The sequence below is a fragment of the Mesoplodon bidens genome (assembly GCF_964165515.1).
Source record: "Mesoplodon bidens genome assembly, chromosome: 9".
In the NCBI taxonomy this organism is placed as follows: Eukaryota; Metazoa; Chordata; class Mammalia; order Artiodactyla; family Ziphiidae; genus Mesoplodon; species Mesoplodon bidens.
In genome coordinates this window covers 101818259-101844773 of record NC_138166.1, presented here as the reverse complement: position 1 = coordinate 101844773, position 26515 = coordinate 101818259, and the positions used below count along the sequence as shown (strand labels likewise).

The following is a 26515-nucleotide window of genomic DNA, read 5'->3' as shown; positions in this document are numbered from 1 at the left end:
CTCTGGGTAAATTTTCCTTTGAAAATAAGAATAACACTTCTAGGGCTTCCCTGGTGGCGCAGTGGTTGAGAGTCCGCCTGCCAATGCAGGGGACACGGGTTCGTGCCCTGGTCCGGGAAGATCCCACATGCCGCGGAGCGGCTGGGCTCATGAGCCATGGCCACTGAGCCTGTGCGTCCGGAGCCTGTGCTCTGCAACGGGAGAGGCCACAACAGTGAGAGGCCCACGTACCGCAAAGAAAAAAAAGAAAAAAAAAAAAAGAAGAACACTTCTACAATTTGTGAGCTACTTACTACGTGTTACCCAGTTGTAAGACCTGTTTTGTGTTCCCATGTTGGAGATGGGGAGGTAGAAATGGATACTTACTTCAATATATTGAATACTTTTGTTACCTATATTCTAGCTGTTTCAGTTATGTATTTTAATGATGTTCTCAATGTATCATTAGTCCTGTGTTTGAATTACTGATTACTCCATCCACTCTTGGTAGGCACTTAATTTATTACTGATGGAATAATTATTCTACTTTTATGAATCATCTTGTTTGACTAAAAGCTAATTTGGGGATATACATATAGCATATGGATACATTTCCTCAGTTTAAAAAATTAATATTTTTTAGATAGATGGAAGTTTTGTCTACTAGTTGAGTCCTGATTTTCTCCCTTGCACCAGTTTTGGGCATTTTAGGTTGATCCATATGAAATTGCCAACATTCAACCCCCTTTGACCTTTGAACAGCAATTTCTTATGCTTCAGCCTATGATATGTGGCCATAAGGCAGACACGTAATTGTTTTGTGTGTTTTTATACCATAGTGCCCTAGCTCATGTATTACTCTGCAGCTTATTTTTCACCTCAACAGTGTAGCAAGTGATTTTCTTCATGGAAATCCATACAGATTTCTGCCTTGCTGTTTTTTAAATGCTGCATAATTTTTCATAGTTTGGATTTTTCCTAGTTTTAGTCATTCCCTGGTGCTGACCAGTTAGGTTGTTTACACTTTTCCCGTGTTGTCTTTAGGCCTTTGTGACTATAAATCGCTTTTATTGTTTACTATTGTAAAACCATAGAACTGTTCATTAAAACTGCATTTAAGCTCTTTTGCATTGAAACATTGTATCACTGTAATACACTCCTTCTGTTTATTGATAGTCTTCTTTCAGTTATTCCTCAAGGACAGTAATTCTGTTACTTTTTATTTTGACCCTAACCTATTGTGTTTCAGCTCAGTTCTTCCAAACTATGTTGTAAGCTTTTAAAGCAAAGAGAGTTTATAGTTCTGACATTGGCTTCCCCATTCTCTTTTTTAGCATCTAATTCAAAGCTTTTTTCATGATAAGCACTCTAGAAATAATTATTAATAAACCAGTGTGTACTTAGTTGATTTGGTCAAATTTAACCAAGTCCAGAATTGAACGGCTATGGTTGATAATCCTTTGGCTAAGACCAAAATTATGATAAGTTATTAAAAATAATATATATTCTAAAACACTGCTGCCCCCAAAGAAATATGTGAACCATATATGCAATTTAAAACTTCCTAGGGAATTCCCTGATGGTCCAGTGGTTAGGACTCCGTGCTCTCACTACCAAGGGCCAGGGTTTGATTCCTGGTTGGGGAACTAACAGCCTGCAGGCCATGTGGCACAGCCAAAAAATAAACAAATTAAAACAAACAAAAAACCTTCCTAGTAGCTACATTAAAAAAAGAGAGAGGAATAGGTGAAATTTAATTTTAATATATACCTTTTGACCCAGTATATCCAAAATAGTATTATTTCAACATGTAATTTATAAAATACACAGAATTATTTGACTTATATTTACATTCTTTTTTGTTTGATACTAGGTCTTTAAAATCTGGTGTGTATTTTATACTTATAGCTTTATGCATCTCAATTTGCTCTACCCCCATTGCAGGTTTTAAGAGTCACTAAAATGGAATGATGTGTGTGTGTGTGTGTGTGTGTGTGTACACCCATACATAAGTATACACACATACAATTTTTCTGTTTGTTTCTTGATTAGAATTTCTGGTTAATCAGTCTTACTAAAGACATATTTATGTTTTCTCACTTCCTGATCTATGGGGCTTGTAACTCTGAAGAGACAAGTGAATTTAAAAAATGCCATAATTTATACTTTTATAGTAGTATCTTGGTAATAATAATCTAATTTGGAATTGTTAGTATAGTCTCCGGCAAAAAAGTTGTATTTTAAACATGAATCTTCTTAAGCTTTTCAGTCAGGTATAATACAGGTGAAAAATATAACTTCACATTTTGTGTATTTTGCTTTTCATAGGTGTCTGCTGCAGATATTTCATCAAATAAGGATGAAGAAGAAAACTCTATGCACAATACAGTTGTGTTGTTTTCTAGCAGTGACAAGTTCACTTTGCATCAGGTTTGAACTAAATTATTTGTCTTCCACTTTTTAAAAAAATTAATTTATTTATTAATTAATGGCTGAGTTGGGTCTTTGTTGCTGGGTGTGGGCTTTCTCTAGTTGCGGCGAGCAGGGGCTACTCTTCCATGTGGTACGCGGGCTTCTCATTGAGGTGGCTTCTCTTGTTGTGGAGCACGGGCTCTAGGCATGCAGGCTTCAGTAGTTGTGGCTCGTGGGCTCTAGATCGCAGGCTGAGTAGTTGTGGTGCACGGTCTTAGTTGCTCCGCGGCATGTGGGATCTTCCCAGACCAGGGCTCGAACCTTTGTCCCCTGCATTGGCAGGAGGATTCTTAACCACTGTGCCACCAGGGAAGCCCTGTCTTCCACTTTTGAACTCCTCCTTGCCCATTTCTACTTTATCCCATATATACTGCAGTCATTTAATATTTAGCTCTAGAGCTATACCAACTAAGAAGGTGCTTTATAAAAATTATAAAACTAGTATATTGGTATAGTCTTAGCTTGGTCTCGAGTTTAAAATACGTTAATGTGTTCTTAATTTCAGGATATGTGTGTAGTTTGTGGCAGTTTTGGCCAAGGAGCAGAGGGAAGATTACTTGCCTGTTCTCAGTGTGGTCAGTGTTACCATCCATACTGCGTCAGTATTAAGGTAAGTACACTTAGATTTAAATATTAATGTAGATATGCTTCATGCTAACAAAAATGTCTTGAGATTTGATTTGGTTAGTATCATGCTGCTGCCAGTTCTTATAATTAATCAAGTATTGTTTGTTAGGATTATTAAAGTACTTTAAATATTAAAGTACACCCTCCACTTCACCCCCCACCCCCCTGCTCCCTCACTGCCTTTTTGGAATCTCAGTTGTGTGCGAAACTGTGTGATATTGTCCTCAGATCACTAACACCTTGTTGGGTGTTTTTCCCCAGTTGTTTTTCTTTCTGTGCTTTAGTTTGTGTAGTTTCTATTACGTTCCCAGAATGCTCTGTTATTATACAGTATCTGTTATTATACAGTCTATTTTTAAGGCCATCCAGTGGATTTTTTACCCAGATAATTCTGTTTTTTAATCTCAGTTCCATTCTATAGCTTATACTTATCGTGTGGTTTAAAATTTTTTCTTCATTACGTTTTTTGTTTCAAGTCCTTGAAAAGTTTATAATTGTCTGCTACTTCTATCATCTCTGACATTTCTCATTGTATTAACTAATTTTTCATTTTGTAAATGTTTTACAGCGTTTTTTTTAAACATCTAGTAATTTTTGATTGAATGTGGACATTGTGCATTGTGATAGTATATTGTTGAGTCTAGATTTTGTTCCTTTAAAATGCAGTGAGATTTTGTTGTGGCAGGCAGTTATTTGTGGATAAGTTTGAACCTTTTGACACTTCTTTTTAAGCTTTGAGGTGAGTCCACAGAGCCTTCACTCTGAGGTGGCTATTCTCAAACTTTTTGGTCCTAGAACCCTTAACACTCTTAAAAAAGTATTGAGGACCCCAAGGAGATTTTGTCTATGAAGATAATAATGATTGAATAATGATTGAATACTGTTTTAGAAATTACAACTGAGAATATTTTATTTAATTTATTTATTTATTTTTATATTAAATCAGCATTGCATGGACAGTTTGAGCTGCAAGAGTCTTCAGTAAAGTAGAATATTAAGACAGTAAACTTCTGATTGGATTCATTGTTGTTGTTGTTGTTGTTTTTTGAGGGGGGGTGGTACGCGGGCCTCTCACTGTTGTGGCCTCTCCCGTTGCGGCGCACAGGCTCTGGATGCGCAGGCTCAGCGGCCATGGCTCACGGGCCCAGCCGCTCCGCGGCATGTGGGATCTTCCCAGACCGGGGCACGAACCCGTGTCCCCTGCATCGGCAGGCGGACTCTCAACCACTGCGCCACCAGGGAAGCCCACAACTGAGAATATTTTAAAACACAAAAATAAGCAGACACACCTTGTATAATGCCCGTGTAATGATGTTTCATACATCATGTAGTGTCTACAAAACATCACAGAGTGAATTGAAGTGAATAGTTTAGATCACACTTTCCTAACTGCTGTTCTAGCACCAGTTTAATACTTGAGGCATGGCCTTGATGAGGTCTCTGCTGAATTCTCCCTAAACCTTCCCCTTTCTGCTCCCTACAGGCCCCTATTCACCAGTGTCTTTTCAGTGTGACTGGTTGAGATTCAGATGTCTTCCAGCACTGTGTGCACTCTGATATTTATCACAGATTCCCGGGAGCTCTTCTTCACCCTGGTTCTGGGTCCTTGTGTGGCCTCCTGGATGTGCAGCTTGGTGTTCAGTCGAAGACTACAGGGCACTACTGTGTGGGTTCCTGGAGTTCTGTCTCACTGCTCCCTTCTTCCCAGTGCTCTGTCCGGCACATTCCAAGTGCCTCAGCCCCCGGAACTCCATCAGTGGGTCCTGAACTCAGTGAGCCCGTGGTACTCGCCTGGGCTTGTCCTTCCCTGGGGATCATTCTGGAAAATAAAATGGCTATAGGCAGAAGAGCATAGGACTCTCCTTGCTTGTTTCCCTCCTCTCAGAAAAAGTCTGACACTGCCTTTTGTCCAGTATCTGAAAACAAGTGTTTCATAAATTTTGCCCAGTTTTCTAGTGTTTTATGATGGGAGACAGGTCTCGTTTCAGTTATTCCATCGTAGTTGAAGCAAATATCCGTTAGACTGTAAAACACATCTCTCATACCTTAGACATGATACATGGATGGCGACCCTGGATAATATCTTGGTTCAAAGAGCTCTTAAAAATGAAGATAAAACCAGTTCAATATGAGGCAAAGAAGAGTGGATAGTAGAGCCCTGAAATCTGCACTGAGAGGGAATTTCAGAGTGGGGGGGTATTGTTCAAATGTTGAAATACCGCAGAGAGTTCAAGCGATAAACACTAGTACGTCATCTAGATTTGGGAGTAAGGTCTTGACTGACTGACTTGAGCAGTGTCACTGGTGGTGGGCAGAGGGACCAGACTGTAGTGTGCTGAAGAGTCACTTTAAACTGAGGGACTTGAGAATTCGGCTGTAAAGGACCCCAGCCTGTGAAACAGGAAAACTTAGTAGGAATGAAGATATATCACTCAAAAAAAATTCTACTACTTTATCTTCATCTTACCTTTCTTCTAAGCCAGGGATTGGTAAACTGCCACACAGGCCAAATCTTGCCCACTGCCTATTTTTGTAAGTGAAGTTTTATTGGAACACAGCCATGCTCTTTTGTTTACATATGTCTGTAGTGAGCTTCACACTACAGTGGCACAATTATGTAGTTTAACATACTGCCTGGCCAGCGAAGTCTAGAATATTTATTATCCTATCCTTTACAGAAAAAGTTTGCTGGCTACTGCTCTATGCTACCCTGCTCTTCCTACCCTAGGCTCTTTCTTCCATTTGGGTAAATAATATAACCTGATAATCTAAGACTAATTTAAACATTATCAGTAGGCTAATCAAAGTAATAAGTATACACGCTTAAGAAGCAAATGTCTTTAAGAGCCTTATGGTAACCGACCGACCCGTCTTCCTCTACCTCCACATCTGAGTCCTGTTCCCCACAACACAACCCCTTTGGGTTCTTTCACGTCCTTTTTGTAGTTAACTGTACAGCGCTAAATAATATACCCATGTTACTCCTTTATGTGTGTTAGATTTTGTTTACTTGCCTCTATAAAAAAATAAATGCTGATTTAGCTCTTAAAATACACCTGCCTTCTCCCAGCATCCTCCCAGTATAGTTGTTTTACTATATTTAGTTAATAAACAATGTTGGTTATGACTCCATAAATGTTCACTGGAGATCTAAATAGTGTACTATGACTTTATTTTGTTTTTCATGGAGTTTTTAATAGCAAGAAGAAAATAATGATTAATGATTCTCCATTAGTTTTTATTTGTTTTTACCTACTTGTAGAAGCATGATCATATCAGATTATTTCAGCAAGTAACTGTTTTTCTGGGAAAGACTTTTACCCCCTTCCATTCTTGGCTTTTCCCTGTTCTGAGCTGGGCTGGTAGCTTCTAGGTCTGTTGCTCAGTTCTCATCCTTAAACACCTCTGGGCTGACGGTCCTCTGTTGGGTTCATTGCTTTCTAGATCCACGTCTTCCTTTTTCTTGGTATACACCCTCACTTTGTTCCTCATGTCTCTCAAGTAACTTCATTAGAAAGGGTGCTTGGAAGCTGAATTTTGAGTCCTTGTCTGAAAGGCATTCCACTTTAACACTTAATTGCTTATTTAGTTAGATTAAGGATTGTACCTTGAGAAGTATTTTCCTGTAGAACTGGAAACTATTACACTATTATAGCATCCAGAGTTGGAAAGTTTGATGCTACTTTGATAGTTGTTCATTTATTTAACCCTCCTTTTCCTCTCAAGTAGTTTTAAGACCTTATTCTTCATGCTCTTAATTTTTATTCTGTATCTTGATTGTTTGCTATTTTGTTATAACACAGGTTCTTTGCGGTCCTTTTTACCTGTAAACTCTAGTCTTTTGAGATCTTTTAGTTTGTTCCAAATTCTTAATACTACATGATGTGGCTGTTTTCTGGAATTTTTTAGGAGCATAGAGGTTCTCAAATTTTTCCACTTAAGTTAGACCCTTGAGGCAAAGGAGAGTGAGCAAAGGACTGAATGTGAACTTCAGACGTCCTAGCTTCTTGGCCTGAAATCCTCCGAGACCAGAAAATGGCCTTGGGGACTCATGGTGTACCTTAATTTTCTTTGCATTTTTAATATTGATTTTAATATACAAGTCCTTATGCGATGTACACGGTTTCAGGATCATGAATTCATGAAATGTCATAGATTGAAGCTTTATCAATACATTTTCAAGTCCTGTGTTAACAGTAATGGGGTCGTTTACTTGTTTTCTTTAAAAACCAGTTACCACATCTATCAAGTGGACATAAAATCCAGAGCACAGGGGCTTCCCTGGTGGTGCAGTGGTTGAGAGTCCGCCTGCCGATGCAGGGGACACGGGTTCGTGCCCCGGTCTGGGCAGATCCCACGTGCCGTGGAGCGGCTGGGCCCGTGAGCCATGGCCGCTGAGGCTGCGCGTCCGGAGCCTGTGCTCCGCAATGGGAGAGGCCACAACAGTGAGAGGCCTGCGTACCAAAAAAAAAAAAAAATCCAGAGCACAAGGTAGTTATATAAACTAAAAGAGGCATTAAAATATGGATCACTTTATATTATTCTGTCCAATAGGCAGACTCCTAAAAGTGCATGAATGTGGTCACCACGGAATTGGGCCACTGTTGGTGCTCAGTAAATGTTAGTTACTTGCTTCTTCTCTGCTCCTAGGTGTGTCAGCACCATGTTCATTTGGCGCTTGATCAAATAGGGCGTATTTGATCATGTTTGCATGAGGCGTAGGTTAACGTATGAATCACATGGCTTGGTTGTTTCTTTTGCAGATCACTAAAGTGGTTCTGAGCAAGGGTTGGAGGTGTCTGGAGTGCACTGTGTGTGAGGCCTGTGGGAAGGCGACAGACCCAGGAAGACTCCTGCTGTGCGACGATTGTGACATAAGTTATCACACCTACTGCTTGGACCCGCCACTGCAGACAGTTCCCAAAGGAGGCTGGAAGTGCAAATGGTACCCTAGGACTTATGTTTCCCTTGTTAGACTTTTTAAGTTCAGAACTTTCCCACATTACTTTAGTTTTCACAAATTAGCAACAACTGCTTAATTGCGTGATACATGTTTACAATGACCGATACCACTAATCAGAAAATTTTTCAAATATGCATTAAATACTTTCCCCCTGTTCTGTTCTTGTGTAGCTTCTTGAATTTCAGTAACTAAATAACTGAGTAAATAAAATTGAGACTTGTGGGGTGTTGGGTTTCAGGTGTGTGTGGTGCAGGCACTGTGGAGCAACATCTGCAGGTCTGAGATGTGAATGGCAGAACAACTACACACAGTGTGCTCCCTGTGCAAGCTTGTCCTCCTGCCCCGTCTGCTACCGAAACTATAGAGAAGAAGACCTTATTCTGCAGTGTAGACAATGTGATAGGTACTGTGCTGTTTTTTTTCTTCATCTTTTGTAAGCTTTTCTCTCTTAAATATAGCAAAAGGAAATTGAAAAATAACTTTCTTCTATCTTAGTTAAGAAATAAGAGTTTTCCTTTACAGATTTTTAGTCAGCTAGAAGCTTAACAGAAGTTTTCTGTTTCATATTCTCAATTCTAGGCTAAACATGTTTCACTTGGGGCTTTCTGAGGGTTGAGGTCTTTGATTTCAGGGGTATATTTTTGTGCTCTGTTAGCACCGTACATGTAATATTAGTAATCATATTATTTCATCAGTAGTATGGGATTCTCAGGATTCTGCCTACCAATTCTTTGTTCTAAGGCAGGGTAACTTTTATTTCCCAGTGACCGTTCAATATCACTTACACAGGCTCTATCTACTCCACGGTAGATGCGTCACCTGGAGCACATACATGCTGCACCACTCAGTTATGTGAATTCCTCTCTACTTGCCCTAACTAGCTTCCATGCTGTCTCTGAAATACTCAGTATTTTGTCATAAAGCAATTATCCCATCCTCATATAGTGTGCTTTTGCTTCGTTCATAGTACTTGTTCTCATTGCTTTTTCGTCTTCTCAGCTCTGACAGGTTTTCAGTGTCGATAGGAATGGTTAGAGAGGGGTGACGTGGGCTATAGGTGGGAGGAACACATGAGACTTGGGGGCCTTGAGGTTGGAGGCTGTCAGCTCCTGTTGCAGTTTTTAAAAGGAAGCCACATCCTCAGTATATTGCTTCTTCTTCTTTTTTTAATGTATGAATATGGTCTTTCTAGATGGATGCATGCAGTTTGTCAAAACTTAAATACTGAAGAGGAAGTGGAAAATGTAGCAGACATTGGTTTTGATTGTAGCATGTGCAGACCCTATATGCCTACATCAAATGGTAAGCAAATTATTTAAATGGTGAGTCTGTGCTCTTGGATTGATACAACTCACTTGTGCCTGCTGTCCTTAATCAGTGAGTGGGCTTAACTCTACTTCGTTTTCTCTTTTTGTGAAACTATTATTTGGACAAGTATTTTATGAAAAATAAGTTACTTTTTGTTTTTAATTAACTCTTATTATCCCAATAATATGTTAAAACAGTCTACTTACATAAAGGAAGTAAATTAAGATATATTTTAGCTATAAGATGTAATTTTTGCTCTCAAGACTTATAATCTTGGGGACTTCACTGGTCATGCAGTGGTTAAGAGTCTGCCTGCCAGTGCAGGGGACATGGGTTTGATCCCTGGTCTAGGAAGATCCCACATGCCTCGGAGCAACTAAGCCTGAGCGCCACAACTACTGAGCCTTGCTCTAGAGCCCGTGAGCCACAACTACTGAGCCCGCATGCCACAACTACTGAAGCCCGCGAGCCTAGAGCCCGTGTTCCTCAACAACAGAAGCCACCACAATGAGAAGCCTGCGCATCGCAAGGAAGAGTAGCCCCCGCTCGCTGCAGCTAGAGAAAGCCTGCGCACAGCAACGAAGACCCAATGCAGCCAAAAATAAATAAATATATAAATAAATAAATTTATTTTTATTTAGGTGTCCCTTTTTAAAAAAATTTTTTAACATCTTTATTGCAGTATAATTGCTTTACACTGTTGTGTTAGTTTCTGCTGTATAACAAAGTGGATCAGGTGTACGTATACATATATCCCCTCCCTCTTGCGTCTCCCTCCCTCCCACCCTCTTTATCCCACCCCTCTAGGTGGTCACAAACCACCGAGCTGATCTCCCTGTGCTGTGCGGCTGCTATCTGTTTTACATTTGGTAGTATATATATGTCAGAGCTACTCTCTCACTTCGTCACAGCTTACCCTTCCCCCCTCCCCATGTCCTCAAGTCCATTCTCTACGTCTGCATCTTTATTCCATCCTGCCCCTAGGTTCTTCAGAACCTTTTTTTTTTTAGATCCCATATATATGTGTTAACATACAGTATTTGTTTTTCTCTTTCTGACTGACTTCACTCTGTATGACAGACTCTGGGTCCATCCACCTCACTACAAATAACTCAATTTCGTTTCTTTTTTGGCTGAGTAATATTCCATTGTATATATGTGCCACATCTTCTTTATCCATTCGTCGATGGACACTTAGGTTGCTTCCATGTCCTGGCTATTGTAAATAGTGTTGCAATGACATTGTGGTACATGACTCTTTGAATTATGGTTTTCTCAGGGTATATGCCCAGTAGTGAGATTGCTGGGTCATATGGTAGTTCTATTTTTAGTTTTTTAAGGAACCTCCATACTGTTCTGCATAGTGGCTGTATCAATTTACATTCCTACCAACAGTGCAAGAGGGTTCCCTTTTCTCCACACCCTCTCCAGCATTTATTGTTTGTAGATTTTTTGATGATGGCCATTCTGATTGGTGTAAGGTGATACCTCATTGTAGTTTTGTTTTGCATTTCTCTAATGATTAGTGATGTTGAGCATCCTTTCATGTGTTTGCTGGCCATCTGTATGTCTTCTTTGGAGAAATGTCTTATTTAGTTCTTCTGCCCATTTTTGGATTTGGTTGTTTGGTTTTTTTGATATTGAGCTGCGTGAGCTGCTTGTATATTTTGGAGATTAATCCTTTGTCAGTTGCTTCGTTTGCAAATATTCTCTCCCATTCTGAGGGTTCTCTTTTCATCTTGTTTATGGTTTCCTTTGCTGTGCAAAAGCGTTTAAGTTTCATTAGGTCCCATTTGTTTATTTTTGTTTTTATTTCCATTTCTCTAGGAGGTGGGTCAGAAAGGATCTTGCTGCGATTTATGTCATAGAGTGTTCTGCCTGTGTTTTCCTCTAAGAGTTTTATAGTGTCTGGCCTTACATTTTGGTCTTTAATCCATTTTCAGTTTATGTTTGTGTATGGTGTTAGGGAGTGTTACAATTTCATTCTTTTACATGTAGCTGTCCAGTTTTCCTAGCACCACTTATTGAAAAATAAATAAAATAAATAAATTTATTTTTAAAAAGACTCATAATCTTGTAGTTATTAGCAATACATAGGAATCCAGTACATTGGTTCCTTATCTTTACCAGTTTTTTTCCCATGATGTTGTGTATTTCCTCCACCATTTCTCTTTGTTGTTTTGTTGTTTTAAAGACAGCTTTTAATTCTATTTAATTTAATTCTATTTAGTTTTCAAGCATTTATTTTAGTAAAATGGGTACAGTAGTAGAAACTTTAATCATATGTAAATCTTTAAATACACCTTACCTTTTGTGAAAAAATCACGAGTTTTTGTTTTTGTTTTTGTTTTTTTTCCATTTCAGTGCCTTCCTCAGACTGCTGTGAATCTTCACTTGTAGCACAAATTGTCACAAAAGTGAAAGAGCTAGGTAAAATCTGAAATGCTTTCCTTGACTGTTCTTTACAAAAAGCAAAGAAATGCTTTTGTATAACTGAATTGTGACACGTTACATGAATCCTGCCTTACTCATGTGGGTGTTCAGTGTAAATTTCCTAATGTTGGTAATCATTTCTGTAATCACATACAAAATGTCTGTCTTTCCCAGCTTTAGTGGGACAGTATTCCTACAGATCTCACCAAATTGGCAGTGAAAATAACCACTTGTGAAATAACCGTTAACTACATACTTGCTTTGGTTTCATTGATACATTATTGTGTTTAGTTATCAGGTAGACTAGACAATAAGGCCTAGTTAGCAAACAGAGATTCCTTCAGAATTCATTCTCTTACTGTTTTTTTCTGTGATAGATCAGCCTAGAATAGTGACTAACATGATATTCTTATTAAACTCTCATTCTTTTGCCGACTTCTATTTGATATCATCTGATACAGAAACATTTGGATCGTACAGAAATTGTTCTAATGAACAGCAATTTTGTACACTTAAATTTTTGCAGAATTTCTGCTTATTTACTGCCTCTCCTTGTAAGTGATTATACCGATACTTTGATTTCCAAATGGGCTTATGGAGTATTTTTGTTTCTCTTCTGTAAATTGATCCTCACCTTTTAGTCTGAAAGGATACTCTAGGAAAAGGCTCATAGTCGAGTGACTGAAGCATTGCTTTTAGCTTCCGTGCTTTCTTTTTAAATCCCTGTATTGACACATGAAAATAGAAATGCCAGGAAGACCATTTAAAAAAACTTACAACCTTTCTCTCTATAATTCAAGGAAGTTTGACCAGCTATGCTTACTTTTAACTGAGTACTGTTAATTATTTGTGCATTTCATAGGTAATTGGTTGATAGAAGTCACATTCCCTTGACATGGTCCTTATGGAACAATAATCAACTTATCAATCAAAATTAAAATGAGAGTTTTAATTTGTATCCTTGGGATATTGTAATTTTAGATCCACCCAAGACCTACACCCAGGATGGTGTATGTTTGACTGAATCAGGGATGACTCAGTTACAGAGCCTCACAGTTACTGTTCCAAGAAGAAAACGGTCAAAACCAAAGTTGAAGTTGAAGATCATAAATCAGAATAGCGTGGCCGTCCTTCAGACCCCTCCAGACATCCAATCAGAGCATTCAAGGGATGGTGAAATGGATGATAGTCGAGGTAATACTTACATATTTTCCATGGAATATGTTTGCAAAAATAAAGAATATAAAAGAGCTTTTAAAATTATTTGATTTATCTAAGGGTAGAGTCTGCTGACTTAGAAGGTAACCCTTGGTGTGATGCTGTCCTGCGTGAGTGGTCTTCTCAGACCTTGCCTTTTCAGGTTCTCTTGGTTTCATGTATCCTAGAACAGACCTATAGTACAGAAATTTCCAGGAGCACCATATCTTTGAAGGTCACAGATCTTTTCAGATCTTTTCAGGGCTTGCCAGATAGCTGCATAAACCTCTTCAGATGCTGTGAACTTGGATTCCATGGTTAAGTTCAAGTAGAACTCCATGCAATCTAGAAATGAAAAAACATCATTAATGTTCAAATATAAGCTTATATTCACAGATAGTCATTATAAACCATCTGTTTATAAACATTTTCTTGATCAGGTTTTTCTGGCTGAATTTTCTTGAGATGAAAAAATAATTTTAGTGGCATTAAATTCAACATGAGTTTTATTTTTGCTTATCTCTGAAGAAGATCACCATAGGCTTGTTTGGTTTTAGGGTGGTTATTTCTCTTCAGTTGATTCAAAAATAAAGTAATAATTGCTTTTGTTGCATCACATCTTATCATTCACCAGTATTTATTGAATGTCTGCTGTGTGCCAGATGTTGGAAGTCATGTCAGTGAGCAAAGCAGATAAAATTCTCTGCTCGTGGAACTTACATTTTAATGTTAGGAGAAAAGATCATTAAAAATACATAACATAATAAGTTAATAGAGGTGTGTTTGGCAAGTGCTGTTGAGAGGACTTGGGAGCACAGACAGTGGGCTGAGGGCCCAGATGAACTGGAAGCCATATTTAAGCACCGACTTTAAAGTGTTGAGTGAGCCACTCGATTATCTGAGGGAAGAGACAACGGGAAAGACCCTGGGTGGGCTGTGCCTGTACATTTGCTGAACATTGTGGAGAACAGTGTGTCCAGCACAGTGAGCAAAGGGATAAAGGCCTGTGATGAGATCAGAGATGTGAGGAGAGGGGGGTGACTCAGTAGGTCCTGTAGGACCATAAAGGTGATGCTTAAGGCATTTACTATAAATGCAATGGGAGGTTGTTGGAGGTATCTGATGAGAACAGTGGCAAAATCTTATATTTTAAAAGGAACACTGCTGTGATGTAAACAGACTTTTAAGCCCAAGAGTTGTAGCAAGTAGTTCAGGCAGGAGGCTCTTGCAGTCCAGGTGAGAGATGATGGTGGCTTAGAATGGGTCTGTGTGTGCTCCTGTTATTTTATCAACTAATCCTCACATTTCTTTTGCAGTAGTGTGTTTTTGGGTCTGTGTGGTTGGAGAAAAGCTTTCTGATGCTTATGTATAACTCATTTTCAAGTACCATTGAACAGAAGTTCATTTGGAAGTTTTAAGTGATTTGAGGCTTGTGAAGAAGTAGTCTGTGTATCTGGGAGGAACTGACCTGATTACCATCAGCCAAAGTGACGAATTGCAGTTTCTGAGGATATCAGAAAATGCTTGAAAAATGGTTCCATAGTCCCTTAAATCTGAGAAATGCTGCATTTCACAAAATTTGAAAGGTTTCTTGGTAGTACACACTAATTCCCGAAGTATGAAATTATAGAGGGAATAAATGTTTGTTGACGTTTTTTTAAAAACAAAACATCAATAGAAAGACCTGAGAAGGTTTTCCCTACGACTCCCATTCTGTAAAACAACACTGTGAGGAATGGTAGATATTTCTGCAGCTGTACAGTTTCCAAATTGAGGTTGCCAGCAGGGATATCCCCATAGAAGTAATACTGTCCATCATATTATACACATAATACATATGTAATTTTAGATTCCACAGGAGTCGACAAAGTCCAAATGAACTTGTGATGCTCCTGAAATATTGCAGCAATACTCACCTCTTTGGGGGTTGTTTTTGTTCATTTTTAAACTCTTCTGATAAACGTTTCTTAAGGAAAATAAGTCATAAACAGTCACCTTAGCATATCAGAAACAAACTTGTGCAATAAAAGCAGGCTCCTGGGGCTGGATAGCCTATTAGTGCAAAAAAACCCAAATCTAAAGAAAATAAAACTGCTCTCTGTGTCTCAAGAGTGGGAGCGCAGTGGGGGGGAAAAAGAAGTGGGAACACAGGGACTTCCCTGGTGGTGCAGTGGTTCAGAATCCCCCTGCCAGTTCAGGGGACACGGGTTCTAACCCTCCTCCGGGAAGATCCCACATGCCGTGCGGAGCAAGTAGGCCCGTGCAACACAACTACTGAGCCTGCGTTCTCGAGCCCGTGAGCCACAACTGCTGAGCCTGCGTGCCGCAACTACTGAAGCCCGCACACCTAGAGCCCGTGCTCTGCAACAAGAGAAGCCATCGCAATGAGAAGCCCGCACACCGCAACCAAGAGTAGCCCCCACTCGCTGCAATTGGAGAAAACCCGCGCGCAGCAACGAAGACCCAATGCCCACAAAAATAAATAAATAAATTTATTAAAAAAAAAAAAAAAAAAGACAAGTGGGAGCACAGTGCTTCCCTCTCAGTTGCGGGCCCCGCCCCCCGTGGACCCTCACAGCACGGTGGGGACATCAGGAGGTGGGGAGTAGGACCGCGCCCAGGCTGTGGCAGGCAGTGTGTGGGGCAGATTGAGAGGAAGCAGCCGGGTGGGTCGGTTATCACCTTCTGCAATTTGTTAACGGTCATTTATTTCCTCAACGCTTTAAATTTTGGTTTTGGGCAAGTAATACATTCACATGTTTTAAAACTGCACAAGAATACGGTGTTTCTCTTTTCCCTGTCCTGTCAGTTCACTTCTCCAGAGGCAGCCATTCTTTGTGTCCTTCCAGAGGTGCTTTGTTCATGTACAAGCACATGGATATATATTTTGTGTTCCGTTTGTCTTACTGTTCTTGCTTTTATGTTATTCTTCATTTTTCATATTCCTTTGTATGGATGTAAGTAACTCAGTTCCCAAACTGATAAGACCTTTAGGGGTTTTGTTTGTTTGGTTGGTTTTTCAGTCTTTTATTGTGTGTTTCCTGAGATTTCATGTATTCCTCCTTGTTTCTCTCCCTCATTTTTGGTGGGCATACCTTCTGTTGTTTCTTGAGAGAGAATGCATGGAAGGTAAATTTGAGAGGTTATGTACTTCTGAAAATGTACCCTCCCACCTGACTGATCTTTTCCAGGTTGGAATTCAATTTTCCTTTAGCGTTTTGAAGTCATTGATCCAGTGTCTTTTAGTTCCTGGTATATAGGGAACTTGATACTTTTTCTATGATCCGTGTTCTCTCTGGAAGTTCTTGGGATTTTAGGACATTCTTTGTCTGCAGTGTTCTGAAATTTGGTGAAGATATGTCTATTTCAGTCTGTTATGGATGTCTCTCCTTTCTTTTGTCAGGCACTGAGTGGTCCCTTGCGTCTGCCATCTCATACCCCTCAGCGTTAGGAAATGTTCTTAAAACCATTGATTCTCCCCCTCGGTGCCCCCTCTTCTTTTTCTTGACCCTGCTCTTCAGATGTGAGACCCACTCAGCCCATTCTCCCTGTCTTTTCTCTCCTCCTTTCCAGCTCAGGTCTTTGCATTTTACTCTAAAGTAAATTTTTTATTTTATTTTTCTATCCCTCTACTGATTTTCATTTTTGTTTTGTTTTCTAATATCATGGATTAATTTCCAAAAGCTGTCTTTTCTTCCTTTGCATGTTCCTTTTCATAGCATCCTGTTCTTGCCTCATGAATGTTTTATCTTACCTGTTGGAGGATTAAAAATTTTTTTCTAATGTTTTCTTTTTCCTGCATAGTCTTTCAATTCCCAGTTGCATTTTGTGGTCTCAGGTCTCTATCTTTCATGTGATAGATAATCCTTGGTTGTCCATGTGTGATGAAAAGTGAGGACTAAAAGTGGTGATTGGAAAAATAAATTAATAATTTTTTAAAAAAATAAGGAATGAGTGATTAAAAATGATGAAAATCTTCGAGTTTGTGGGTGGTATTTGTTGACTAAGCTTTGTGATCTGTGCTCACTATTTGGAAGATCCCCTAGTGTCAGTACCTTTAGACATTTCTCTTGGACTGGTCAGGTTTCCCAGAAGAATCTTCCTGTCTCCTGCTTGGACAGTAGAGATTTAGCTGCTGGCTTTCTGGGAGTGTAGTGGGGAAGGCCCCAGGGGAGAGAGGGTCAGCATTTAACATGCCTGTAGTCACGTAATCCTGTTTTCAGTCCATGACCCCAGTGTTGAGTTTGAGTGTCTGAGTCCCAAATCCTGTGAGTATGAATGGCAGCCTCACAGTGTGTGAAGTTGGGAAGGTCATAGGGATTATGGCTTCTGTAGTTAATATGAACATAAAACTCTCTTTGCTTTAGCTGCCTCCCACCCATTTCCAAAGGTACCTGGCTCTGCCAGTTCTTCAACCTTTTGAGGATTGTGATAAAGTTGGATTTTTTTCTTGGTTCTTTCCACTTTCAACTGAGAATTTGCATTTCCTGAGTCAGTTATTATTCATCTCTCTGCTTTCTCCTTCCAAAATTGTGGCTTTTCTTCTTTCCTGTTTTTTCTGTCTTTGTGGGTTTATCTTTTAAAAATAGATTGCTTTACTGTATATAGGGTTTGGGGAGAGTGAAATTAGATACATGAATTTAGTCTACCATCTTAAACGTAAATTCCCTCTCATATATTTCAGTGGGTTTATTTTAAGGTAAATAATTGCTAGTTTGTTACCTTTGGTCTTTGCTAAGTTTCAGTAAATAAATAAATAGACAAAATTTTCATGGTTTAATCTTAGCTGTAGAAAGCAGTTATCAGATTGTTATAGAATTGACCTTAAACACTGACCTAATATTATTGAAAACAAATACACTGCCCATGGTATTACAGAAATATGCATAATACTTAGAATATTGAAGAAAAGTGTTAACAATTTATTGTTAAATGTATTTGATAACTTTTTTTCCCCTAAAGCACAGCGTAAAGCATATACAGCTTGAAAAGTTTTCATTACCATGGTTTTAAAACAGCATTCCTCTCTAGGAACTGAGCTTTTGTATGCATTACTTAGTTTCATTGTTTACTTCATTTGGTGAAAAATTTGTTGAACACCTATTACGTACCGTGCTAAGGATGCAGCTGTTAATAAGAGTCTTAGATAAGGAGAATATAGTCTAGCAAGGAAACAGATGTTAAAAGAACCAATTAAAATGAAGCATAATGTTAACGTACAGGAGCATGTATAACTGTGGGAATTCTCTAAGAAAGTGATGGTTATAATAAATCCTGAGGGCTTCCCTGGTGGCACAGTGGTTAAGAATCCACCTGCCAATGCAGGGGACACGGATTCAAGCCCTGGTCCGGGAAGACCCCACATGCCACGGAGCAACTAAGCCCATGAGCCACAACTACTGAGCCTGCGCTCTAGAGCCCACAAGCCACAACTACTGAGCCCTTGCACCACAGCTACCGAAGCCCGCGCGCCTAGAGCCCGTGCTCCACAGCAAGAGAAGCCACCCCAGTGAGAAGCCCGCGCACCGCAACAGAGAGTAGCCCCTACTCACCGCAGCTAGAGAAAGCCTGCGTGCAGCAACAAAGACCCAACGCAGCCAAAAAAAAAAAAAAAAAGTCCTGAAAGATGGCTAGGTGGAAGGTGGCAGAGGTGGGGAGGCAGTGGAGAGGGAGCTTGATGTGCTCAGGGAGCTGAACGTAGCTTGCATAGTGGGAGTGAGATGAAGCTGGACAGTTCACAGGACACTGTTATAATGGGCCTTGCAATTTGAATTTCATTTTGAGGCCACTGGGAAGACATTAAAGGATTTTTAAGCAGAAAATTGATACTTTTCAATTGATAAATTGATATTTATAGAAACATCATTTAGCCTGCAATGTATAGAACTGATTGGAGAGGAAGGTAAGCGTGGAGGCAAGGAAGAACAGGAGGGGAGGGAATGCAGTAAGTCAAGATTGGACTGAGATGGTAGTTGAGAGAAATAAAATGCCCTTGGGAGATACTGAGGAGTCCTGATTGAACGAGAAAAGAAATTAGGAATTGTCAAGGCTGTCTCCTAGGAATCTGGCTCCTGCACGGTACGTTTCCATGTCTTTTAATGATGACAGGTAAATTCTGGGAAAGGGAGAAGGTTCATCTTAAATTAGTAGTTCAACTTTGTATATAAAGTTTTCAGTAACTAGGTAATATCTAATTACAGATTAGTTGGAGCTCAAGAGAGTTCTAGGCTAGAGAGACAACCTTGGGGTCCTGGACCTGAAGACATAATTAAAAGCAAGGGAATGATAGGTTAAGTGCAGATTGATTTATAATTGTCTTTGGGAGTGTTCTCTGTGTGTTTCCCCTCCCCTGATTCTTAGGTTTCATTTCCTGAGAACATTGCACTAATTAGCATGAGTTCTGCAGCCCTTAGGGGGCCTTTTCTGTCTCTATACTTTCCCTGTCAGCCGGGATACATGATTAGAATGGCTCGGCAGCCACTTTGCTTTGTATTTCCTGTTACATAGGAATTGTGTATTTGATAGCTTTTTCAATTTTATCTGTACGTTTACTTTTTTCCAGAAGGAGAACTTATGGATTGTGATGGAAAATCAGAATCTAGTCCTGAACGGGAAGCTGTGGATGAGGACACTAAGGGAGTAGGAGGAACAGAGGGTGTCAAAAAGAGGAAAAGGAAACCCTACAGACCAGGTATGAGAGTGACGAGTGATCTAAATACCTTTTGACGTGGAAGGGAAAACGTTGTGTGTGTGTTCTGCTAGACCTCAAAAGGTACCCTTCCTTACAGATGAGCCACGTGTATAACAAGGGCCTAGATCAGCTTCGTCCAAATCACTGTATGAAAATGATTTCATTTCTTCGTAATTATGAGGCTTATAAGTGCACTTACTTTTCTAGACACTGCCAAATTCCTTCCAGGAACTTACAGTTAAATGTTGGGGTTTTTTTGTTTTTTCTTTTTCTGCCTTACATGGAAGTTATCCATGTAAGGGACCCATTTAAGGGGCCCATTAGGTCACAAAGTATATTGCTAGACAACTATCATATGACAGAAGCTGTTGTGTTACTGTGTGTCAGGCACTGTTCTCAGCACTTACATCTGTTTATTTAGTGCTTATCGCGTGTGTACAGGAGATGCTATACATGATCCGTTTTTTACCAGTGAGGTAACTGAAGCAATGAAAAGTTAAATAACCTGCCCAAAGTCTAGTAGGAACCAGAATTACACAGTCTGACTCTAGATTCTTATTACAGAGCTCACGTCTAAGAACTTCAGGAATAACTAGACACATTACCCCAGAAGTCACGTTGATTTTTGTTTGGATCATCTAGTTTAGTTTGTATCTTGTATCTGTTCTCCCTCAGCTAACATACAAATAATTTGAATGATGATCTGTGAGTTACTAACATTAAGGAAACAAGCATAATTTACTATAATGTTTACCCTGACATCGTTTAGGAGAAGAAATACATGCAGTCTTCTGTACTTTAATGAATTTGTATTCCTATTTGGTTAGTAATGAGGTAACAATAACTTTGATCTCTTTTATTTGTTTATTTCCAAACTCTTGTATTTTGCATTAAAATGAGATTATTGATTTAAGTTAACCCATATTGAATTTGGGAAATGCCTCACTGTTTAAGCAATTGCACCCTACTTACTGTGGAATTACAGGGAGAAATTAGTAGTTATTTACAAGGTTATCTAATTTCTGTTTTGGATAGGTATTGGTGGATTTATGGTACGACAAAGAAGTCGAACTGGGCAAGGAAAAACCAAAAGATCTGTGATCAGAAAAGATTCCTCAGGCTCCATTTCTGAGCAGTTACCTAGCAGAGATGATGGTATGGTACTGATTTTGTTTGATTTAACCCTCTTATCTTGATATCCCCATTGAAAAGAACTATCCTAAATAATGTTACAATGACAACCTTATTGCTTCTTAGTGATGAAAGGATTTGAGTGCCTGTAAAGTTCATATCTGCAGTATAGAAGTTAGGTTTGATAAGAAAATTATTTAAATCCAATCAATTATATTGCTTTGAGATTACTTTAAGAAGGTTCCCTCTTCTCCGCCCCCCGCCCCCGCCCTTACCCTCCCTCTCTTACGTTAAATATAAACAGTTTAGGAACTGAATCACATAGTTATGTCTGGTACTTTCTGGCCATCTCACAAAAGGCCTTTCTTTGCCTGCATTAGCTACTTGGCATAAAATTGGAAACTTTTTAGACTGTGTAGTTGAAAGCGTATCCCAATAATTTATAACAAAGTTGTATAGTGTTTTAGAAATTTATCTTCCAATTATTAGTCTGTCATTGTTACTTAGAGTTTCAAAGAAAGCTAAATCATTGCTTAAGTCATAGCTTAAGAATTGGTCCTAATGAAGACTTTGCAATCAGTATGGTCATGATCTGTACACTTTCTGAACTTTAAATATTTTATATAGAATCTGAAGAAAAAAGATGTTTTTATCATATTCTTTGAATAGAGTTCTTTTATTACTATGTGATAGGGTTTTGGCCTGTGAATGAATTTCAGAAAAATTGCTGCACATTTTTTTTTCCCTTTTTTTAATTATTTATTTATTTTTTAACATCTTTATTGGAGTATAATTGCTGTACAATGGTGTGTTAGTTTCTGCTTTATAACAAAGTGAATCAGTTATACATATACATATGTTCCCATATCTCTTCCCTCTTGCATCTCCCTCCCTCCCACCCTCCCTATCCCACCCCTCTAGGTGGTCACAAACCACCGAGCTGATCTCCCTGTGCTATGTGGTTGCTTCCCACTGCTGCACATTTTTAAAAGGAAGCACCATAATGGTTTTAAAGAAGTTCCTAATATGACTTAACATGGCTGTAATAAGCCCCAGTTAAGAAATGTGATATGTTCAATGAAACTATTTTTTTGTTTTCCATCTTTGTCTCTGTTTTGTCTTCTATATAATTTTAGTTTTATCATTTAGTTCAGTATTTTTCATCTGTGTCATCCACTGAATTTTTAATTTATTATGCATTTTTCCTTTTCTAAACTACTTTTTTGATATTTTAACACTTTATAGCTTCTTTTTACAGCTTATTCCTCCCAGTTTTAGTTGCTTTAGGATATAATATCTCTAAAACCTTTGCATATCTGATTCTGCTCTGTATCTCCTGCCCTGTCCCCTAGTGCCTCGTTTCGTTGTGTTTGTGGTGTGAGATGGATACATATACATTAAACAGCAACAAAATTCTTTTTAAACTGTGAGCTCATATTCTTCAGAACATTCTCTGAGCTTTTTGAGGACTGAAGTGAAGGTTGGTTACTTCAGAGAATATTTGTTGCCAGGAACATGAGGTGCTACTCCCCTAGGACTCCTTTAAGCTAAATTCTTGGCTTGAAGTTTTTTGGTCCACCTATGTTATATAAATTCAGATTTCTTACATATCAGGGCTGTACCGAGTTTATGAACTCTCAGGGAAGATTTTCATTTTTTTGCCTTTCTACCCAGCACCTTATTCAGTGACAAGATGACACGCAGTTTTCTTTGCTGTCAGGTTGTGGGGGGGGTGGTTAGTGATGTGTGGAGGACCAGGGGAACGGGAGGGTGTGTTTCTTGTTAAACCAGCCCTGGTGTGGAGTCCTTCAGGGTCCCCCCTTTATACCAGGCAGCTTCTGGTTAATCTCTGCACCTTGGGAAGAGGCTGTAGGCTTTGTCTTCTATTCCCCATTCCTCATAAGGCTCTGAAAACTGGAGTTCAAGGTCACTAGATTTTAGCAAAATTTCAGAGAGCTTTATTTAGTTCTTTGCTTATTTCTGTGGTTCCTATTTTACCTTAATTTTTGGTCTTGGAGAATTCTTTATTTTCTGTTTCGATTACTGCTGTATTTTTTTTTTTTTTTTTTTTTTGCGGTACGCGGGCCTCTCACTGTTGTGGCCTGTCCCGTTGCGGAGCACTCCGGACGCGCAGGCTCAGAGGCCATGGCTCACGGGCCCAGCCGCTCCGAGTCATGTGGGATCTTCCCGGACCGGGGCACGAACCCGTGTCCCCTGCATCGTCTGGCGGACTCTCAATCACTGCACCAACAGGGAAGCCCTACTGCTGTATTTTTTTAAAAATGTTTATCCACCATATTTAGTTGTTTTCAGTCCACCTATGTAGTCTGGCAACAAAAGTGCCCACATTGATTTTCAGAAGGCTAGTGCCTTTTGCCTAAAGTATATGAGAGTATCATTTGATTGCTTGCTTACCTGCTTTAAGTGGTGTACTTATTTTTTTGCTAATTTCATAGTCCAACATTTTGGATTTTTGCATTTCTTTGATTTTAAATTTGAGCATTCATAGCATATTTATTATCATATTCATAGATAGTCATATATTATCACAATATGTATGTACTCCAGATACCTAATTTGCAGTAAATCCCTGAACTTGAATTGATGGATTGAAGGACACACATTTTTTAAAAGACTTTTGTTAGATAGTCCCAATAAACTCTAGCAAAAGATTGTACCCACTAAGTTCCCTTTAGTAGTGTTCGAGTAGCCATTTATCCATACTCATTAGCATTGAGTATGTATTTTCCTTTTTTTTTTTTTTTTTTTTTGCGGTACGCGGGCCTCTCACTGCTGCAGCCTCTCCCGTTGCGGAGCACAGGCTCCGGACGCGCAGGCTCAGCGGCCATGGCTCACGGGCCCAGCCGCTCTGTGGCATGTGGGATCTTCCCGGACCGGGGCACGAACCCGTGTCCCCTGCATCGGCGGGCGGACTCTCAACCACTGCGCCACCAGGGAAGCCCTGTATTTTCCTTTTTTTAACCTTTAACAAAATGTCAACATTAAAAAAATCAAGTTTCTGCTTTGTGAATAAGAAAATATTAAGAAACAATGGGAAGCATGCTGATAATAAGTAGACATGAAATGAATTTTTTATGATACTTAAAAATTAATAAACTTACTTTGAGGTCTTTTTATGAAAAAGCTAATTTGTCAAGTCATTGTGCTGTGTACCTTAAACTTAGTTGTATGTCAGTTATATCTCAATAAAACTGAAAGAAAAAGGAAAAAGCTTGTTTATGTGGAACTGTGTGTATGTTGGTAAGTTATAAAATTACTTTTGGTGGGCTTATCTGAAAATTTTAAATACCACATATTTATAAATGTGACTATTGTTTCAGGCTGGAGTGAGCAGTTACCAGATACTCTAGTTGATGAATCTGTTTCTGTTACTGAAAACACTGAAAAAATAAAGAAGAGATACCGAAAAAGGAAAAATAAGCTTGAAGAAATTTTCCCTGCCTATTTACAAGTAATATTTTGCTTTATATTATATATTTGTTAATGAAAGAAATGTAAAGTGATGTATCGAGTTTTGAAAAAGAGTTTTGTTGTTTTTGTACATGTTTTAATCAGTCATCATAGATGCCATTTTTTACCTTCCAGAGGCCCTTAAAAATTACATTTATCTTCTTTGTGCTTTGATACTTTTTACAAAGTTCTTTTTTTAATCCCAGTTTTTCATTTATAAATTTCATAAGAAACACAAGAACTCTTTGGCTGGGAAAAGCTCATGCTTCCAAACCAGTCATACCTGTGTGCTCTGCAAACGCAAGTCTGGGGACAGCTTCCTTTGCTAGTACAGGTTACAGTAATTGTGTTCACTGAATGATGATGGGTTTTTAGCCGCCAGAATTACAGCTTTCATAATATTTACCACTTTTAGAGGCCTAGTGAACCAAAGGTTTAGGCTGAATTGTTTTTGTTTTCTAAAATATACATCAGGAAAATATCCCTCAATATGAAGAAATTGTTTGATAGACGTAAATAGAAATCCTTCTGGTTCATCTTGTAAACATTAAGTCACAGAAGAGTTCAAGGCCATGTGGTACATTGGAAAGAGCCCTACATCAGAAATAGGACTGAGCTGTAATGACTGGCTCAGCCATAGCTCATTCTAGATTCTTGAGCATGTAATTCATCCTTCCTTGGCCTCTCTTCCTTCATGTGTAGAAATTGAATTGGATCAGACTGTCATTGAGTGTCCATCTGATCTGTCCCTCCCACACAGCTATGGCCAACATAGATAGCTCTTCATTGCTTGAGTTGTAATGTTTTTTTTAACCTTAATTTTCCATTAGCTATTGCTAATTTAATTGGTTTTAAAATGCATTTCCTTTCAATTAACATAGAGCTTCCTCAATTTTTTTTAGTAATTAGAAGTATAAAATTCAAATACTCATTTGAGTAAAATGTCTTCTATATTTATCAAATAAGACTTTAAAGCATAAATACCTTAAGTATATAATAATATTTATGAGTGTGAAGTTTTGTTAGACAACTAACATCATAAGGGCCATGTCCATTTTAAAGAGTGCAGTCTTTAAAGTCAGAGTCCTGGGTTTGAATGCCACTGTGCTACCAGTTAGCTATGTGATTTTGTTTTATTTAACATCTCTGTGCCCCAGTTTTCTCATCTATAAAATTGTGGTAATACCTACTGTACAGAAATGTTGAGAGATGAAATAAGAATCGTGGATGTAAAGTGCTTAACTCTGCACCTTACATTTTATCTGTCTTTAATAAATGTTTTATTTTCCCCTTATTCCCTTCACATACCCATTCATTCTAGCTTTGTACCTTTTAAAAATATATAACAGTAATTGTTCAGGAAATAGAACCATTTATTGTTTAGATTATATTTAATTGCATCCTTTGTGTTGTCTCCTGTGCCCTTCTCCTCCCATCTTAATAGTCCTTCCTGGGAGTATTGAGTAGATGGCATGCCCCCCTCCTCCTGTTGACCCTTCTGTAAAGTGTAATGTACATTTAGGAAGCTTTCTTTAGCTTTTTTAATGAAAGTATTGATATGAAAACCAACCATTTCATACTTTTGCAAAAGAGCCTTTAAAAGTAGTGGATCTGATTTCCTGATTACTGCTGTAATCTAAATCTGTTGATCTGGATTGTTTCTTTTGGTGCACAGGTGTAATTCCTCTGTTGTCCATCAGTAACATATAGCTTTTTTGATGTGCAGGAACCTTTTGTGATAGTACTATTTCTTGGACATCTTGTGATAGCAATTGTATTTTTTTTCACCGTTGTTCAGGGGTGGGGTGGGGCATACATAATACATAGTGATGAAAACCCGTCAGGAATTCAGTAACAGTGTTTTTCTAGCTTTTCTTTATTAATCACAACAGTGTCAAGATAAACTATAAATAATTGTATAATCCACCCAGTAGAAATAGTTATCTGGCCTCTTAAGAGCTGGTGGTACCACATGGCCGTAGGAACCCCTGTAGTAGATCTGAAGTCTCCAGGTTCTGGTCATCACTGAACGTTATTAAGTCACAAACCAGGTGGAGCCACTCCCTTATGTTAACTGCAGGAAACAAAAAGCCACCAAAGTAGTAAGAATGTAACACTTTTTGATAAATACCACTAAATTCATCATGGGTCATATTAAGAAAGAATTCTTGCTAATGGTGGTCTCAGATTTCTCAAATTTATACTGAAGGCATTAAATAAGTGATCTATAAAGTTCTAAGATG

At 38.7% G+C, this 26515-nt stretch overlaps 1 protein-coding gene across 11 annotated transcripts in view; it reads left to right on the top strand.

Moving 5' to 3' along the window:
* The window catches only part of KMT2C (lysine methyltransferase 2C), a 291663-nt gene that overhangs the window by 203450 nt on the left and 61698 nt on the right, over positions 1 to 26515 (top strand). For 9 of the 11 annotated variants that reach the window (XR_014016732.1, XM_081244951.1, XM_081244952.1 and 6 more), the window contains exons 17-26: positions 2308 to 2409; positions 2957 to 3061; positions 7842 to 8023; positions 8280 to 8444; positions 9234 to 9343; positions 11714 to 11779; positions 12764 to 12976; positions 19542 to 19670; positions 20706 to 20825; positions 24143 to 24273. Coding sequence is in view for 10 of the 11 variants with exons in the window: in XM_081244951.1 (XP_081101077.1) it covers positions 2308 to 2409; positions 2957 to 3061; positions 7842 to 8023; positions 8280 to 8444; positions 9234 to 9343; positions 11714 to 11779; positions 12764 to 12976; positions 19542 to 19670; positions 20706 to 20825; positions 24143 to 24273 (1323 nt within the window). In the remaining variant the exon portion in view is untranslated. The remainder of the gene's footprint in view (positions 1 to 2307; positions 2410 to 2956; positions 3062 to 7841; positions 8024 to 8279; positions 8445 to 9233; positions 9344 to 11713; positions 11780 to 12763; positions 12977 to 19541; positions 19671 to 20705; positions 20826 to 24142; positions 24274 to 26515) is intronic. The other 2 variants (XM_081244956.1, XM_081244958.1) reach the window with 2 other exon arrangements.